Genomic DNA, 16,850 nt, shown 5'->3' on the forward strand with positions numbered 1-16,850 from the left:
TGGACTTTCCCACACTAGGAAGGATAGGATTGTGGATACAATTCTAATGCTGCCACCAACACTGGCTTACATCCTTGGAAAGTGAAGGGGAGAGATGGGGGGAGGACACAGCCACACTGAGAGTCATGCTTTGGGCAGCCTTGCCTGCAGGGGGCCACTGAACCATACGTATTATACCCATGTAAAATTGTCCCAGTCTAAAAGAACATATGTAGGGGTGTTTCAAGGTCCTTTGAGAGGAGCTACTGATAAGTTTGCACCTATTCAAATACTTATCTTTTTAAGCATACTAGGTTGGCAGGAGGGGCATCCACTGAAAATTGGACTGTGAGGAAAGAGCATGGCCTGTGGAGTCAGAAACACTGAGTTCTACCCCAGGTTCAGGCCCTGTGGGTTGTCACACCTGACACATCCCATTCACTCACTCACTCATTCATGTGTTCAAATATTGAGAGGCCCTTCTATGTAGCATAAACTGGCAGGAGCAGGTGACAGAAGGTGATATGGTTCGGCTGTGTCCCCACCCAAAATCTCATCTTGAATTATAATCCCCATAATCCCCATGTGTCAAAGGCAGGGCCAGGTGGAGGTAATTAGATCATGGGAGTGGTTTCACCCATGCTGTTCTCATGGTAGTGAGTCTCACAAGACCTGATGGTTTTATACGCGTCTGGCATTTCCCTTGCTTGCACTCACTTGGTCCTGAAACCCTATGAAGAAGATGCCTGCTTCTCCTTTGCTTTCCACCATGATTGTAAGTTTCCTGAGGCTTCCCCAGCCATGCAGAATTGTGAGTCAATTAAACCTCTTTCCTTTATAAATTACCCAGTCTCAGGTATTTCTTCATAGCAGTGTGAGAACAGACTAATACAGAAGGATAAAGCAAAGTCCTCACCCTTAAGGAACTCAAGAGTCTAAGGAGGGAGGGGCAAGCAAATATGCAGAAGATTGCATCACCCTGTATTAAATACGATGCTGAAAAGAAGCATTGAATGCCATGAGAGTCCACAGAGGAAGGGGCAAAAGCAGGCTGTCTTGTGATGAAGGTGCCTGAGCAGAGCCCGAGATGATGAGCAGCCTGGCGGAGAAGCAGGGAAAGGTCATCCCCAGCAGATGGAGCTGCAGATGAAAAGGAACAGAGCAGTGGTGGCTCATTCAGAGAGCAGGGAGTAGCTCAGTGTGGCTGGCCTGAAGGATGAGGATGGGATGGGGAGTGAGAAGTTTCTGTTGTAACCCATGTCAGATGATGAAGAGCCTCGAATGACCATGTTAAAGTATTTGCATTAGGTGGCAGAGGAAGAGGGGTCCAGGATAGCTCCAGGCAGGGTGACTGGAGGGAAGGGGTGCCATTAGCCAGCATAGAAAAGCAGATTGAATGAGGAGCTAAAACAGGTAAGTGTAAGGTGCCTGTGAGAAATTCAAGTGCAATACCATTGGAAGTATGTAGGTATGTAATTCTACAGGTCGGGACTGTATAGAGATTTAAGAGTACCCACATATAGATGATCACTAAAGCCATGTTGGGGGTGAGATTGCCCAGAGAGAGAGTGTGTACCGTAAGAAGAGAAGAGGTCCAACCAAGAACAGAGCCCCAGAAAGCACTTAAAGGGCAGAAGGCAGAAATGGAACCTATCAAAGGGACCAACAAGGAACTAGTTGAGACGCAGGAGGAAAGTCCTGAGAATCAAGAAGACATGACTTTCAAGAAGGCCAGGGGGATTGAGTACTTTGGTCAAAGGCAGCTGAAGGGTCAGGTAGGATACAGATGGACCTTACCCACTGGATTGGATAATTTAGAAGTTGCTGCTGAATATGGCCAGAGTGGATTCCAGGGAACGGTGGTGGAGCCAGGCAGCAGGGAGGGATAATGAGCATAAGGAGACACAGAGGAGCCACCATGAACATACACAGGTTTTATACAAAACATGGCTAGGAAGAAAAGACAGTTTGGTAGCTGAGGTGGAACTTAGGGTCAAAGGACAGTTCCAGGAAGGGACGTTGGGTGGATTGAAAATATATGAAGAGGCCGGGCGTGGTGGCTCACACCTGTAATCCCAGCACTTTGGGAGGCCAAGGCAGGTGGATCACTTGAGGTCGGGAGTCCGAGACCAGCCTGGCCAACATGGTGAAACCCCGTCTCTACTAAAAATACAAAAATTAGCCAGGCTTGGTGGCACGTGCCTGTAATCCCAGCTACTGGGGAGGCTGAGGCAGGAGAATTGCTTGAACCCGGGAGGCGGAGGTTGCGGTGAGCTGAGATTGCACCATTGCACTCTAGTCTGGGTGACAAAGCAAGACTCCATCTCAAAAAAAAAAAAAAGAAAAGAAAGAAAATGTATGGAGAACAGTGCAAATTTTAAAACTGCATGCAAATCTTAGTTACTAGTTAATAATGCTCTCTGATATACCCAGCAGCAGCCCGGTTTGAATGTGACAATGTGACATAAGTGTAATGGTGAGCAAGGGAGCCATCGGCCCGAGAAGGAAAATATGGAGAGTAAAGACGTTTGTTCTTTCTCCCCTGTCTGTAATTTTCAGTTAATTCCTTGTCCATAGAACACTGGTGTTTTGCTCTCTGTTCTCCCCTTACTTGGACTCTCTTCAACAGTTGATGAGCTTCGCATTCATTTCCCTTGTGGTGATTAGACCTAAAAAGTGGCCTTCTTCAAGTGGCAATCAGAGGCCCCAGCATTAACGCTCTGAAATATCACAGAAATTATCAGAAAATGAAGAGGCTCTGGTTGGAAAATCTGAGAGTGAGGAAGAAAACTGAGAGAGGAAAGGCAGGGAGGGGAGGGGTGGGAGAAAAGGCTGAGAGGAGAGGTCACTATAAACTAGAAGGAGGAAGAATAGAGGAGGGAAGGAAAAGAAAGGGGATAGGAAGGAAGAGAGGAGAGGGGAGGGAGGGAGAGGAGAGAGAGAAGGGAAGAGATGGGAAGAAGGATGGGGAGAGGGAGAAAGGAGATGTCACCTTAAGTTGGAGAGAAAAGGATGGGTGAGCACATGATAAAGGAGAAGAGAGAGAGGAAAGGAAGGAAGGCAGGAGAAAGGGAGAGACGGGATAGGTCAGGTTAAACTAGGGAGGTGTCTGAATTAGTATTCCAGGAAGAGATGCTGGGTGGATTGAAAATGTATCAAGAAAAATTGCATATTGTAAAACTGTATACAAACCTCAGTTACGAGCTATTACACTCAGCAGCAGGAAAGAAGAGAGGCAGAAAAGAGAGATGGGATACGTGAGGTTAAACTAGAGAAGGGTCTGAGTTAAAACTATGTTTTTAAGAAATGCAGTTTGGGCCAGGCACGGTGGCTCACACCTGTAATCCCAGCACTTTGGGAAGCCAAGGCAGGTGGATCACTGGAGATCAGGAGTTTGAGACTAGCCTGGCCAACATGGTGAAACCCCATCTCTACTAAAAATACAAAAAGTTAGCTGGGCATGGTGGTGTGCACCTGTAATCCCAGCTACTCGGGAGGGAGGCTGAGGTGGGAGAATCGCTGGAACCCGGGAGGCAGAGGTTGCAGTGAGCCGAGATTGTGTTACTGCATTCCAGCCTAGGCGACAGAGCGAGAGTCTGTCTCAAAAAAAAAGAAAGAAAGAAAAGAAAAGAAATGCAGTTTTATTCTACTCAGGTATTTCTCCTCATTTACTCAACAAATTGCAGAGTATGCACTCTGGGCCAGGGACTGTGTTTGACCCTGTGACTATTACTGTCTTCCTGGAGCTGCTTACAGAAGAGGCAATGTCGAGCCTGTCTGCAGGCATTCATTTCCAAGGGCAGGAGGTATGTGCAATGACTGCAGCAGCATAAGCTCCAAGAGACATCTCACCAGCCCATGACGGCCATACAATCTTCCCTGACAGGAAGCCTTCAGTTCCGAGAGCTGAGGGGTATGTATCCCTAGACACAGAGGCTGGGCTATGACAGAACAGCCCTGAAAGTGGGGCCCCTGCAAGCGGCAGGACAATGACAGGCCGTCAGGCCTCAGGAGTGCCCAGAGCATCAATGAGAGCAAGTACAACAGATTAAGATCTAAAAGTAAATAAAAACCACATTTAAAAGGGCTGGTGTGCCATGTTAAGGACCTGGGACTTACCTTAAGGTCTAGAAAGGTTTTAAACATGGGAGTATCATAATTGTCTTTACATTTTTAAAAGATCATTCTGAAAAACAAAGACTGCAAACAAATGTTGAACCCTAGTTAATGATATGCATGTTTGAATTACTTAGGAAGACATCAGTTTACTGATATCTGCAATTTACTTTGAAATACATAAAAAATAATAAGACTGATACCTGAATAGAGAGAAGGATGGTTGGCTAAATATATAATAAAGAAAATATAATAAAATGGTAATGGTGAAATCTAAGTGGTGGGCATATGAGAGAGAGTTCACTATAAAATTATCTCAACTTTATGTTTGAAAACTTTCATAATTAAAATACTGATAAAAGAAATGAAATAATTATATGAAAAATATACCTGCATTCTTATGTTTATTACAGCACTATTCACAATAGTAAAGATTTGGAATCAACCTAAGTGTTCATTAACAGATGAATGGATAAAGTAAATGTGGTAAAATATATACAATGATACACTATTCATCCATATAAAAGAATGAAATCGTATCTTTTGCAGTAACATGGATGGAACTGAAGCCACTATCTTAAGTAAAACAACTCAAACAAAAAGTCAAATACTGCATTTTCTCACTTAAAAGTGGAAGCTAAATAATGTGTACACATGGACATAGAGCATGGAATAATAGATGTAGGAGACTCAGAAGGGCGGGAGGGGGTGAGGTATAAGAAATTACATAATGAGTACAATGTACAAAGCACAGACTTCACCACTATGCAATATATCCATGTAACCAAACTGCACTTATACCCTTAAATTTATACAAATTAAAAAAAATTCTGAGAAATTAGATCATTATGGCTGCTACTTGATTAAAGCTCTGGAAAAGGGTGGGAGAGCTAGTTAGGAGGTTGTTGCAGTAACTGAGGCAAGAGCCGATCATGGTCCAGACAGTAAGTAAGGGATGTGAATTCAAGAGATATTTAGAAAGTTAAATCAACAGCTTCGGCGATTGGATAGACATAGAGCGAAGAATAAATTAATATCCCTATTTACCTCCCTAGACAGAAACCAATTAAGAGTTTACATGAGGATGGTCAATCAGGTTTGGGGTGAGAAGAATTCATGAGACCCAGTAAGAACTCTGAATCACTGAAGTCCCCTTCGGCTGGCCTCTGACATCAGATTCTCACCAGAAGACTCCTGGCTCTAGCTCTTCACTTTCCTAGTCTGTTCTCAAACTCAGTGGGGGAGTGACCTCAGGATGGGAGAGGGGAAGGAAGTCATCACTGCCCAGCATCTCCAGTGGCCCCAAACCAGAGCCAAGGCTGGGTTGCTTCACCTACTGCCCTGCCCTCCTTGTCCTCCCTCAGAGCCCGCTGAAGGCTGCTGTACCTCTTCTTTTGGAAACGGAAGTGTTGGTTTTGTTGTGTGTGTGTGTGTTTTAGAATAAAAATTGTTTTGAATCAGCCACTTCAAATTGCTTCATCTACAGTCAGCTTTGATTTATCTGCTTTCAGTCAGAAAACAGATTGCTATGGAAGGCTCAGTCACAATAAGGCAAAAATGAGCTTTGCTCAAGGGTCTCAAGCTGCGTCTCCCGAGAGCAGATGCTGGCCGGCCTGATGGTTCTCTGAAAGGCAGCCTCACTCACTGGGTAATTCCTTCCTCCCTCCCTCCCTCCCTCCACCTGCATATGCGCTGGCTGCAATTTTAGCTCATTTCCTACAGCTTTGTCCTGGAGACTGTTAGCAAGCCGCCCTTCGTCCTTCTTCCCACCCTATGAAGGACGGTTGTCAGAGGACCTATTTCCATTTCAATAATTACTCTTGTGATTCATGTCTGGATTCTCGGCTCTGGCACCTCCACAGCCATTTTAAACTGAACCTTAAACCCCAAATCTCTTACCTTATCAATGCTTGGAGCTTCCTGAATATTCATGAGGAACTGAACAGAACATGAGAGCCTGCTTCTCCCTCTGTCAGGCTATAGAGACGCTATTACCATTTGGTATCTGACCCTAAGGAGGAGACTCCAGGCTCTGCTTAATGTGGGGACATGGGAGACTGGGTTGATAATTGTCACTGTTCTAGAATAAAGCCAACACACACCTCCCAATACATGCACAACCTCATTATGGCATTTAACGTTAAAAAAAAAAAAAAAAAAAGCAGACCTCACTTGAGACCCAGGCACCCAGGCAGTATCTACTCTTTTAGTCCCGGAGGTTTCTCCCTCACCTGGTCCTTAAGCATTAGATAGGGAGTCGAGAATACCTGAAATTATATCCCAGCTCTGCTACTCACTGCTGAGCCTCAGTTTCCCCACAGCTAAAACAAAGAGGGTGTTCATATTGGAGGTCTTTTTGAGACCTCAGATCCTGTAGACAGTACCAGGCCAGTGCCTGGCTCCTTGTTTGTGCTCAGCATTCAGTGGCTGTGATTACCCAGGTGTGGAGAATGTCATTTTCCAACATTAGTATATGCTTTACACATCAATTGTGTAGCTGAACACCACAGAATGTATTTTATTCCATTAAAAAAATGCTTTTAGTGTTTTGTTTTCATTTCCTTTGTATCAATAAAACTTCAATGATTTCAGCTACTTCTCTTTCAGAGAGAGAGAGGACATATTATAAAAACAAAGAAATATGCTCCTTTTCCAGCATTTTTATCATCTTTGGGACTCTCCCAAGAATCCTATCCCAGTTTCCAGTCTCTCCTTAGCTGAAAAGGATAGTCTTGCAAATATGATCACTGCTGAGAACACTTGTAGAATATTTCACAGGACAATGATTCCTGTATGCTAAGGGAGGCTGCTTGGCGGGTTATGGAGGGACTTTCTTTGTTTTGTTTGCTTTGGCTTTGTTTGTATGTTTAAATTCTTGGGTCCCCAAGGCCACACTTCACCTCTGCATCCTGTGTCCTCGGTCTGTGCTCCAGCAGGGACCATAGTTCCTGTGGGCTGTGCGAGGACACTGTCAGAAAAGCCACCAGGTGACTGAGCTGATGCTTGGCTAACAGTGAAGGGGCAGGTAGAGCTACGGAACAGAACATAGGAGGGGCATGTGGAGAGAGGATAAAAGAATAAAATTTAAAACCATTAAGACTTCCTCTATCCAAGGCACAATGCCAAGGTTTTTGTTCATGAACTTTCTATTTTTCCAATCCCATAATAAAAACTTCCTTTACAGAGAGAGAAACTGACAGAGAATTTGAGTCATTTTCTCCAGGGCAGCCAGCTAGTAAGTAACAGAGCTGAGAGCCGAACCCGGTAACTTATTGTAGAGCCCCGGATCTTGCCTACGATGGGGTCTGTTTCTCTGAGGAAGCAAACTTCCTCGGAACCCACAGGCCTGCAGAGCTGGGTGAGACAGATGCTGTTTAATGGGAGCCACGTGGAGTTCTCCTCCTGCACCTGGACCTAGTAGAAATCAGACTGGGTAATAAATGGGCGGGACATGGAACTCCCCTCAGCCTCATAGTCTCAGGGGGAGGAGGGAGCAGGAGCACCTGGAGGCTCCTGCCTTGAAAGTGAGTATGAAGAGAGTGCTGGAAGGGGCAGCATCTTTCCTCCTTTTACCTAACAGATCTGATTCTTTAAAAATATTCAAGGCCATGGCTGAGCTTGAAACTGGTCATCTGGAGAGAGAACAGCCTTAGATTTGGACTTGAGGTTGGGCTCTGAAGAGGGGGGCTGGGCTCTTCTTCCCCAGGATGTTTGAGGCTCTTAGACCAGGGTAGGCTAGAAGTTTCCAGTTTCACCATGATGGGTCCAGGTCAGGCTCCTGCCAGACCTGGGGGGCTGGGGGAGCCATGGGCTCCTGGGCTATCAAGGTGAGGGGCCCTGTGTCCTAAGAGGTTGGGTGCTTGAGGCCTGGGGCCCCTCTGCCTTTTGCTTTGTTTTGTCTCTCTTTCCACTACCTCTCATTACCACTACTACCCAGAACAGAGTTGGAAATAGGAAGGGCCCTCCTCCTCATTCCTGTGATGGGGATCAGGCTTTGGATGTAGAAGGCTCCTCCTATCTGACTCATGCCTCGGCATGCCCCTGGCTCTGCAGGGCCAGCAAGGCCTCCAGCACTGTGTCAGGCCTCCAAGGATTATTCTTCCTGCCCTGACATTCTGTGATGCTGCCTCCAACAGAAGGTCCTAGGAGCAGCCAGAGTGTTGCAATTATTTGAGGGAGATTGAAGCCCATCCCCCTTTCTCAGTGCCTGCTATGATGAAGGGGGTGGAGTGGGGTGTCATTTCCATCGAGTGTGCAGCATGGGTCTCTCTGTAGCAGGCCATGGCATGGTGGTGGCCGCTCCTGCTAGAGCTGTGGACAGTCATGCCCACCTGGGCTGGGGACGAGCTGCTCAACATCTGCATGAATGCCAAACACCACAAGAGAGTGCCCAGCCCAGAAGACAAGCTCTATGAGGAGGTACAGAGGCCAGACCTGGGTATGGGATGGGGAAGATCAGGGAAGGGACACAAATGCCAAGATGGTCTCTGAACCTCATCAACCCTGATCATTTGGTTCCTGGGGTTAGGAGTTAAGCAAAGGCAACTAGATGGAAAGAGACTATGCCTTTTTGAGACAATAAGAGCCAAGCGATTCAAAGTTCCCATTTCTGAGCTGCTCTAGCCACTGGGAAAGCAGGGACCGCTGGTGATCCCAGAGATCCATTGTTGACTCGGCACAGATGAAAACAAGCCTTCCTGCCAACAGGTCCTGGGGAAACATATGACTTATGTGACCCCTCCCCAAGCTCCTAAAGGCAATTGCCAGGGATATGGGAGGAAGAACACAGCTGGCATTTGGCCTATGAGACCCTCCCACCCAATGCAACCCCAGATTCCCCTGGGTCTCTCTGGGGCTCTTCTACCTGCTTTGCCCTAAAAGGCTTCTGCTGCCTCTCAGGAGCTGACAGCCCGGAAGTTGTGTTCCTAGAGGACTGTAGCAGCCTGTGGCAGGGGGTCATTGTGCAGGTGCCTCTGCCCTTTGGGTAAATATTGAGAGATTATCAGGGTTCCTCTTATGTAGGGGCTTACTAGCCAAAGGCATCCCACTTGCTCAGGCCTCCTAAGGGACATTTTCATTTCACCACCTTTCTTCCCTAGACACTTGCCGATCCTTGCCCTTTTTGCCTGGGCCTTTTGTTTCTTCCTCTGCCTTCAGTGCATCCCCTGGAAGGACAATGCCTGCTGCACCCTCACGACAAGCTGGGAAGCCCATCTGGACGTATCCCCACTCTACAACTTCAGCCTGTTTCACTGTGGACTGCTGATGCCTGGCTGTCGGAAGCACTTCATCCAGGCTATCTGCTTCTATGAGTGCTCCCCAAACCTGGGGCCCTGGATCCAGCCAGTGGGAAGCCTGGGGTGGGAGGTAGGAAGCAGATCTGTGCCATGCCCTGTTATTATATTAACAGCCAGAGCTTTCACCCGATCTTATGCTGATGCCGCCAGGATGCTAGTAGGAACAGGAGGTGTTATTTCCCTATGGACAAGAGCAGAGCCAGAGGCCCCTGCTGGAGAACCACATGGGGGAGACTGTTCTGACAACAGTGGGATGAGGGGCTATCATCACAGGAGGCTTGGTGGAGTTGACAGACCTGAGCTTCAGTCTCATGTTCTGTCCCTACCAGCTGTATAGCCCAGGACAAACTATTAAATCTCTTAGCCTCATTGGTATTATTTGTAAAATAACACTTAGAGACTTTATGGAAGATGATGTACATATGGTACCTGGTACAAATACCACTGTAGCTATTAGTAGTCTTCACATCTCTGCTATTAATGTTCTAATCTCTGGCTATGACTGCACCCAGGTAGCCCCGAGTGGGCAGGGAGAGCGAGTTGTGAATGTGCCGCTGTGCCAGGAGGACTGTGAGGAGTGGTGGGAAGACTGTCGCATGTCTTACACATGCAAATCCAACTGGCGTGGTGGCTGGGACTGGAGTCAGGGTGAGTGGTGCTGACAAGGCCTTGGTCGGGAAGAGGCCCCTTGGTGGTCCCCACAAGGGTGCAGGTGCAAAGGCTAGCAATGAGGGAGTAGGAGGTAAGCTGTCCCTCCTCCATCCCCTGCAGGGAAGAACCGCTGCCCCAAAGGGGCCCAGTGCCTCCCTTTCTCCCATTACTTCCCCACCCCAGCTGACCTGTGTGAGAAGACTTGGAGCAATTCCTTCAAAGCCAGCCCTGAGCGACGGAACAGTGGGCGGTGTCTCCAGAAGTGGTTTGAGCCTGCTCAGGGCAACCCCAATGTGGCCGTGGCCCGCCTCTTCGCCAGCTCTGCCCCATCCTGGGAACTGTCCTACACCATCATGGTCTGCTCCCTGTTCCTGCCGTTCCTTTCCTGAGAGCCCTTCTTCTCCCACTCACATTCCTGCATGTCCACCAACTGTGGGTCAGGCCAGGCCATGGCCTACCTCCTTCCTCAGGCCCTCCCCTAAAAGCAGTGGCATGGGCTAGGGACTGCAGTCCCACCCAGTCCCTAGCCCATGCCACTGCTTTTAGGGGAGGGCCTGAGGAAGGAAGTGCCCCTGAGGCTTCAGCGGCTGGTGCCTGCAACCTGCACATTTGGTCCGAGACCCCCTCCACTGCTCTGCTCTATCTTAGCTGGCCTAGGAGGCAGCTGGGGGCTGGAAGTGCCAAGGTGACTGGCCACCTCCTGCCTTGAGGGATGAGAGCTTTCAAGGGGCTCAAGGACTTTCCCATCCAGTGCACGCCTACCCCTTTCTGTGACAGAGCTGATGGTGGCAGACCTGGCCTCCCATCCTCCGATGGTGTCTTCAATAAATCGGCACTCAACCTCTCCTCTGCTTGACTTCCTGTGTCTTAGCTTTATGTGCAGGGACCCAACATGCACACAGAGGAAGCCAGTTTGCCCACTGCACTGAAGCCTCAAAGTTAGGTTGTTACTTGCCTAACAATTATTAACTTCTTAATATCTGCCACACATCCTCACAATACCTCTCTGATGGGAGTACTTTCAATGCCCCTTTTTTTTCAATAAGTGACACCACACAAAGGACCCAAAGCCAGGGCGAGAGGGATGGGGCCACCCAGCACATCAGCTCTATTTTGGCTGCCAAAATTGAAGCAGCTACCTCGACTGCCTTCAGGGTTCCCTCTTCCTTTTAACCCATTCATTTTACCCCCAGAATCACAGCACACTGGTCTAACATTTTGGAAACCCAAGTTCTAATCTGACCTTTTTGCTTTCTATATGACTTTTGGCAACTCCTGTGATCTTCATTAAGACTGCCTTAATTTCTCTCTCTGCTGAAAGGAATGAGTTAGTTGGATTTAACTTATGAAAAAGAAGTAAGAAAAAGGAAAAAGCTAGCAACCTTGTTTGCCAGGAGATAGTGTGTGCTTCTCAGATAGCATACTATCTGAGAAGACCTCAAGAATGAAGTATTAGAACTGAACTGGGGATGGGGCCCTGACCTCGCACCCCAGCTGTAAGTAGACAAGCAGCTGACCTGCCCACCCAGCACTTTCCAGAGCCTGGAGCCGGGCAGCTTCCCAGCAGTAGATGATGCTTTCCCCACAACCTTTTCTTTGACAAAGAGAAAGTTCTAGCATGGCTGCACTTGATTTGACTGGCTTTTCTAACAACTGTCCATTCTTGCCAGACACCAGCCAGCCCTGCTCATTGCTTAAACTCGGCCTCCATTCCTTCTGCACTGGCCTCACAGGCCCATCCACAGAGCAGATCTTGTCTCAGGGGAGGCACTGGAGTCACAAAACCTACAAAGAGCGTCCTTCCAAGTGTGGCCCTCGGTGTCTAGAGTAGTAGATAGATGACAGCTGCAGTGGGGACAAAGCTGTTCATAGGAAGTCTGAAAGAAAGGGGCTGGGTGGGGGTCTCTGAGAAGGCCTCACAAAGGGGTGAGGCTGGAACCCCAAAAAAGGAGAGCAGCTGAGAACAGAAGGGAAGTGCTAGTCAAAACCCAGTGGAGGCCCCAAAGTATGAGCCAGACAAAGCAGGACCTTCAATTGCTCTTAAATTAATAAATTGTGGCTTAAAAAGTACATATAAATGTATCAAAAATCTCTTAAAGAGCTTAAGAAATTTAAAATCTCTTGAAAACTGAGGTGTCTGTGGGTGTGTGGTTGATAATAAAGCTGAGAGGTTAATGCCCTTTTTAAAGTGTTTTTAAATATAACGAATTGCCAAAAGAAGGTTAAAACTGGAATGGACAAAACAAGAGTAGTCTGGAAGCCCTAATAACTTGATACTTATTGATCACTTACCATGCACCCAGGATCTCTGGGAAGTACATAATATATGTTAGCTCATTTGATCCTCACAAAAGCCCTATTATCCTTGTTGTATTATAATATCATTTTTTACTATTCTCATTTTTCAGATTGGGACATAAATATAAGTAGAAACCAGCTAAGTCTGAACCCACGGTTCCAGCTCACAGGCTTACACTGAACAGCCTGATCTGTAGTTGAGTTGAACTGATGTGGATTTGGGAGTGGTGGGAGAGAGGGAGGGATAGCTGGTGGCAAGTCACAGTCAGGAAAGAGACTGAGTTCTACCCCTTCATGTGATTAGGAGTCATAACCCACAGGTCACACTGACAGTTTAAAAGTAAAAAGGCTTCCAAGTTAACTCACCTGGGGTAGGTCTTGTGATTCATGGTGACATCCTTTCCTTGAGAAAGAATCTTATTATGAGTTCCCAAATTGTTGACATACTGATTAATGTGTAGCCTACCGACATTGAAAAGGGTGATTTTTTTTTTTTTTTTTTGAGACAGAGTCCAGAAGACTCCCAACTTTGTTAGTGTGTCTTCCTGGGTCATTATTCACATTTGGCTTCCAATAAACCTTTACAAATTATTTCTGCTTCCAATAAACCTTTACAAATTGTTACAAATAGCCTTAATTTTGATCAACAGGAGGAGTGATGGGTTTTAAGCAAAGGAGTACAACTGTCAGATTTGCAGTTGGATTGTGTGTTTTAATCAGAGTGATCCATGCACATGGCTCACAAACATCGGCCAAGGGATTTCTAATGCAAAGCAAGAGAGCAGCTGCCAGCTCACTCATCCATCAGGTTCCTACCCTGGGAGCACCCCTTCTAACCATTTTTGGGTTTAGCTATAAAAAAGTGACAAAATGTGACTTACCTTTTCTGCCACACATTCAGACTATCTTTCTGCTGTCTGTTCTGTTTGAGTTTCTCAACTTAATCCTCCAATCTTTTTAATTCTGGCAGTTCACTTTTAATTTCCAAGAGACTTTTTTTTTTCCACAGCCTGCTGTTTTTTGTTTCATGGATGTAATATCTTCTCAAATGTCACTGAAGATCTAATTAGAATGTTTTTAAGCTTGTTTTGAGTCTCTGAATGACCTGTTTCCTCCAAGGTCAATCTGTTCTGTTTTCTTTATCGTCTCCTACGTGCTGCTCGTTCTCTCTGAGTCTGGTGGCTTTGGCTGTCTATCTTTGGCTGTCATATTTAAGAATGAGGAGCCGAGTTGATTTTATAGCAAGCTAGTATAGGTTTCCTCCATGGTTTTATATAAGGATCTTCATTTCAGTGCTGCTATTTGTAACAATTTGTAAAGGTTTACTGGTATGTGAGAAGAGCTTGTTGAGAGAAAGACCTTGCTTCAGAGTGTGAAAATTAATGAAGAGCACTCAAATAAGAACAAGCAAAGGCTATTTGTTCAGAGCTTACAAGGGAGTCAGCCACCATCAGTTGCATTTTGCCAGAGACTCAAGGCAGGGAGGAGAGTGGGAAAGTTTTAGAGTGGATAAAAGGGAAGCCTTCGGCTGGGCGTGGTGGCTCACGCCTGTAATCCCAGCACTTTGGGAGGCTGAGGTGAGCAGATCACAAGGTCAGGAGATTGAGTCCATCCTGGCCAACATAGTGAAATGCTGTCTCTACTAAAAATACAAAAAAATTAGCTGGGCATGGTGGCGGGTGCCTATTATCCCAGCTACTTGGGAGGCTGAGGCAGGAGAATCGCTTGAACTCGGGAGGCAGAGGTTGCAGTGAGCTGAGATCGCACCAATGCACTCGAGCTTGGGCAACAGTGCGAGACTCCATCTCAAAAAAAAAAAAAAATGGGAAGGCTTTAGGTCTGCTAGGCTCAGAGGCTGTGGGCAGGGGCAAGCTGTAGGCAGGCTAACTAGAAATGGGCATCCTATGTGTTTGGTTCAGGGAACATACTTAGCTTTTTCTGATTGGTCCTAAGTTGGAAATGGAGCCAAAAATAAGAAAGCTGGCTATTAATAAATTCTTGGCCATGTTGGGTCAATTGTGATAGGGATTATTCTTTGGCTTCCTGGACTGGATCTTCCTGAAGGTAAGATCCCTTACCAAGTGCAGTTAGTAGGTTGGCTTCTTGGGCTACTTGTGGGTCAGAATCCTGTTTTATATACAGCTAGCCATTGTTCATTTGTAGATTCAGTCTTTCAATCCCAGGGATAAAAATTAGGGAACCTAACAGTTATTAATCAACTCCTGGCTGTTTGGGGCTACTGCAGGGCTGATTGTTTGGCTTTCTGGGCTAATTGCTAGAGAGACAGTACTGATGTCCTACGAGTCTGACTTGCAAGATAGTAGGATGGCTTCTGGGCTGGTTACTATAGATAATGGGTTAGAGTTCTATTGTTATATGTGGTCTGACCATTGTCCATCTCGAGACCAAGTTAGCAGGAGCTATATAGCTATATTGGGGTATGGAGCCTTTGCATGCCAGAATAGGGATGGTTCTCTCTGGGATGCTAACAACCATATGTGAAATTTCAGCACTATCCAATTAGCTGGGCGTGGTGCCATGCACCTGTAGTCCCAGCTACTTGAGGGGCTGAGGCAGGAGGACTGCTTGAACCCAGGAGGTTGGGGCTACAGTGAGCCAAGATTGCACCACTGCACTCCAGCCTGGTGACAGAGCGAGACCCTATCTTAAAAAACAAAAACAAAACCCAACTTCAGCACTATCCAGAATTTAATTTTTTAGAGAAGGTTCTTCTACCCCAGGGGCTAAAGTTGGGTTGCCTGAGCACTAGATTTGGGCAGAGGACATGTGGGCCAGGGGCATGTAGAGACTTTCTTGCTCTGCCCCCAACACCTGCCAACTCTGAGCCCAGATCCTCTCAGAGTTTCTGCATGATGAATCAGCTCCTTCGTCCACTACAGCTGCCACCCCCAATTTCTCTGGCCTCCTTGTTTCCTTTGATGTGCCCTCATGTGCTTCCTGTCTTCTAAATATTTGTTGAAATCTCTTGTTCACTGATGGTTTCCTTCACATGCTCTTCATAAAGGAACATGGAAATAATCATTTTAGTGGAATCCCAGGTATTCATTCCACTCTCTGTAACCAGAAGCTGTAGATTTATTAAAGACTCAACGGTTGTTTAAACAGTAGATTAGAAGAAAGCCAAATGGAAGACAAGGAGGATAAGGACAATATGTAGAATGAATGTGCAGGAAAGAAAGAAAATCAGAAGGCAGGTGCTAGAAACCTAATTGCGAGCAACTTTCTAGGAGGCATGAAGCCAAGCCACAGTAGAGGCAGTGGACACAAGAGGGGCAGATTCAGGAACTATTAGAAGATAGAATCAATAGAAGCTTAGAGCATATTTTTGCATAAAGTGCCACAAAATAGGTATAAGACGTTAGGGACAGAGAACTATCACAAAGAAACCAACAGCCTTGGATAACTGTACTCTGATGCTTCCATTTATAAGAGGAACTTTCCCCACTTTGGATCGTACTAGGTCTTGGTAGCAGGGAGCTACTGGAGGGTGTTCCTTCTCCTGGAGGCAACCCAGTCACTTTTGATGATGTGGGAACATCAAACCCTATTCAAGTCCTTCCTCAGGGACAATGGGAAGTCCTGGGAGGCAAATGAAAAACAAAACAAAATGGCCCTCTTTTATGCTGCCCTTGCTTTAAGATTCTTTCTGAGTAACTTTCCTCAGTGAGATCCCTTACCAAGCGCAGGAGTTGCTGCAGCCCGACAGTCATGCACAGAGATCTTGTTCCTAGACCGCCTCTGCTGCCTGACGGAGGAGCACTGAGCACCCCTGCCATTCCTCTCCCACCCCACCCCCACTGACCTCCTCCACAAAAAGGACTGCTTCCTTAGTTGCTTCCCAATGTCCTGTTGCTTTGTCTGTTGGAAGACCCAGAAATGAAGATTATTTTGGTGTTCCAGGCTGGTGTTGGAAGCTAAGCTACAAGTGGGAGCTAAGCTACAAGGATGCAAAGGCATACGAATGATACAATGGACTTTGGAGACTAGGGGGTAAGGAGAAAAGGTCAGATCACTTTCCCCAGCTCCAGCCCTTGAGATAGCTTGAGTGTCCACTCCCTTCTTGCATCCCCAGGGGACACTTTTCCTGCCAACAACACCAGTCGCCCTTTTTCTGTATTCCCTCCTACTTGGTTTTCCTTACATCCATCCTCAGATTTACTCTCCCACAGAATCAGAAACCATGTTCAATAGTGCTTTTGCCACAAAAAACTAAATAGAAACATCTGGAGGGCCGGGCGCGGTGGCTCATGCCTATAATCCTAGCACTTTGGGAGGCCAAGGCAGGCAGATCACCTGAGGTCGGGAGTTCAAGACCAGCCTGACCAACATGGAGAAATCTCGTCTCCACTAAAAATACAAAATTAGCTGGGCATGGTGGCACATGCCTGTAATCCCAGCTACTAGTGAGGCTGAGGCAGGAGAATCGCTTGAACCTGGGAGGCAGAGGTTGTGGTGAGCCGAGATCGCACCATTGCACTCCAGCCTGGG

The 16,850-nt window shown here is 46.7% G+C and overlaps 1 protein-coding gene across 1 annotated transcript; it reads left to right on the top strand.

Annotated features, from left to right (window-relative positions):
• Positions 1–8,376: 8,376 nt before the first annotated feature.
• Positions 8,377–10,944, top strand: IZUMO1R (IZUMO1 receptor, JUNO). Its single transcript, XM_016922442.3, has 4 exons — positions 8,377–8,514; positions 9,253–9,462; positions 9,905–10,040; positions 10,164–10,944. The coding sequence occupies exons 1-4, from the start codon at positions 8,377–8,379 to the stop codon at positions 10,430–10,432; spliced, it is 753 nt and encodes a 250-aa protein (XP_016777931.3). The 3' UTR covers positions 10,433–10,944.
• Positions 10,945–16,850: the final 5,906 nt, after the last annotated feature.

This window comes from Pan troglodytes, chromosome 9 (genome assembly GCF_028858775.2).
Source record: "Pan troglodytes isolate AG18354 chromosome 9, NHGRI_mPanTro3-v2.0_pri, whole genome shotgun sequence".
NCBI lineage: Eukaryota > Metazoa > Chordata > Mammalia > Primates > Hominidae > Pan > Pan troglodytes.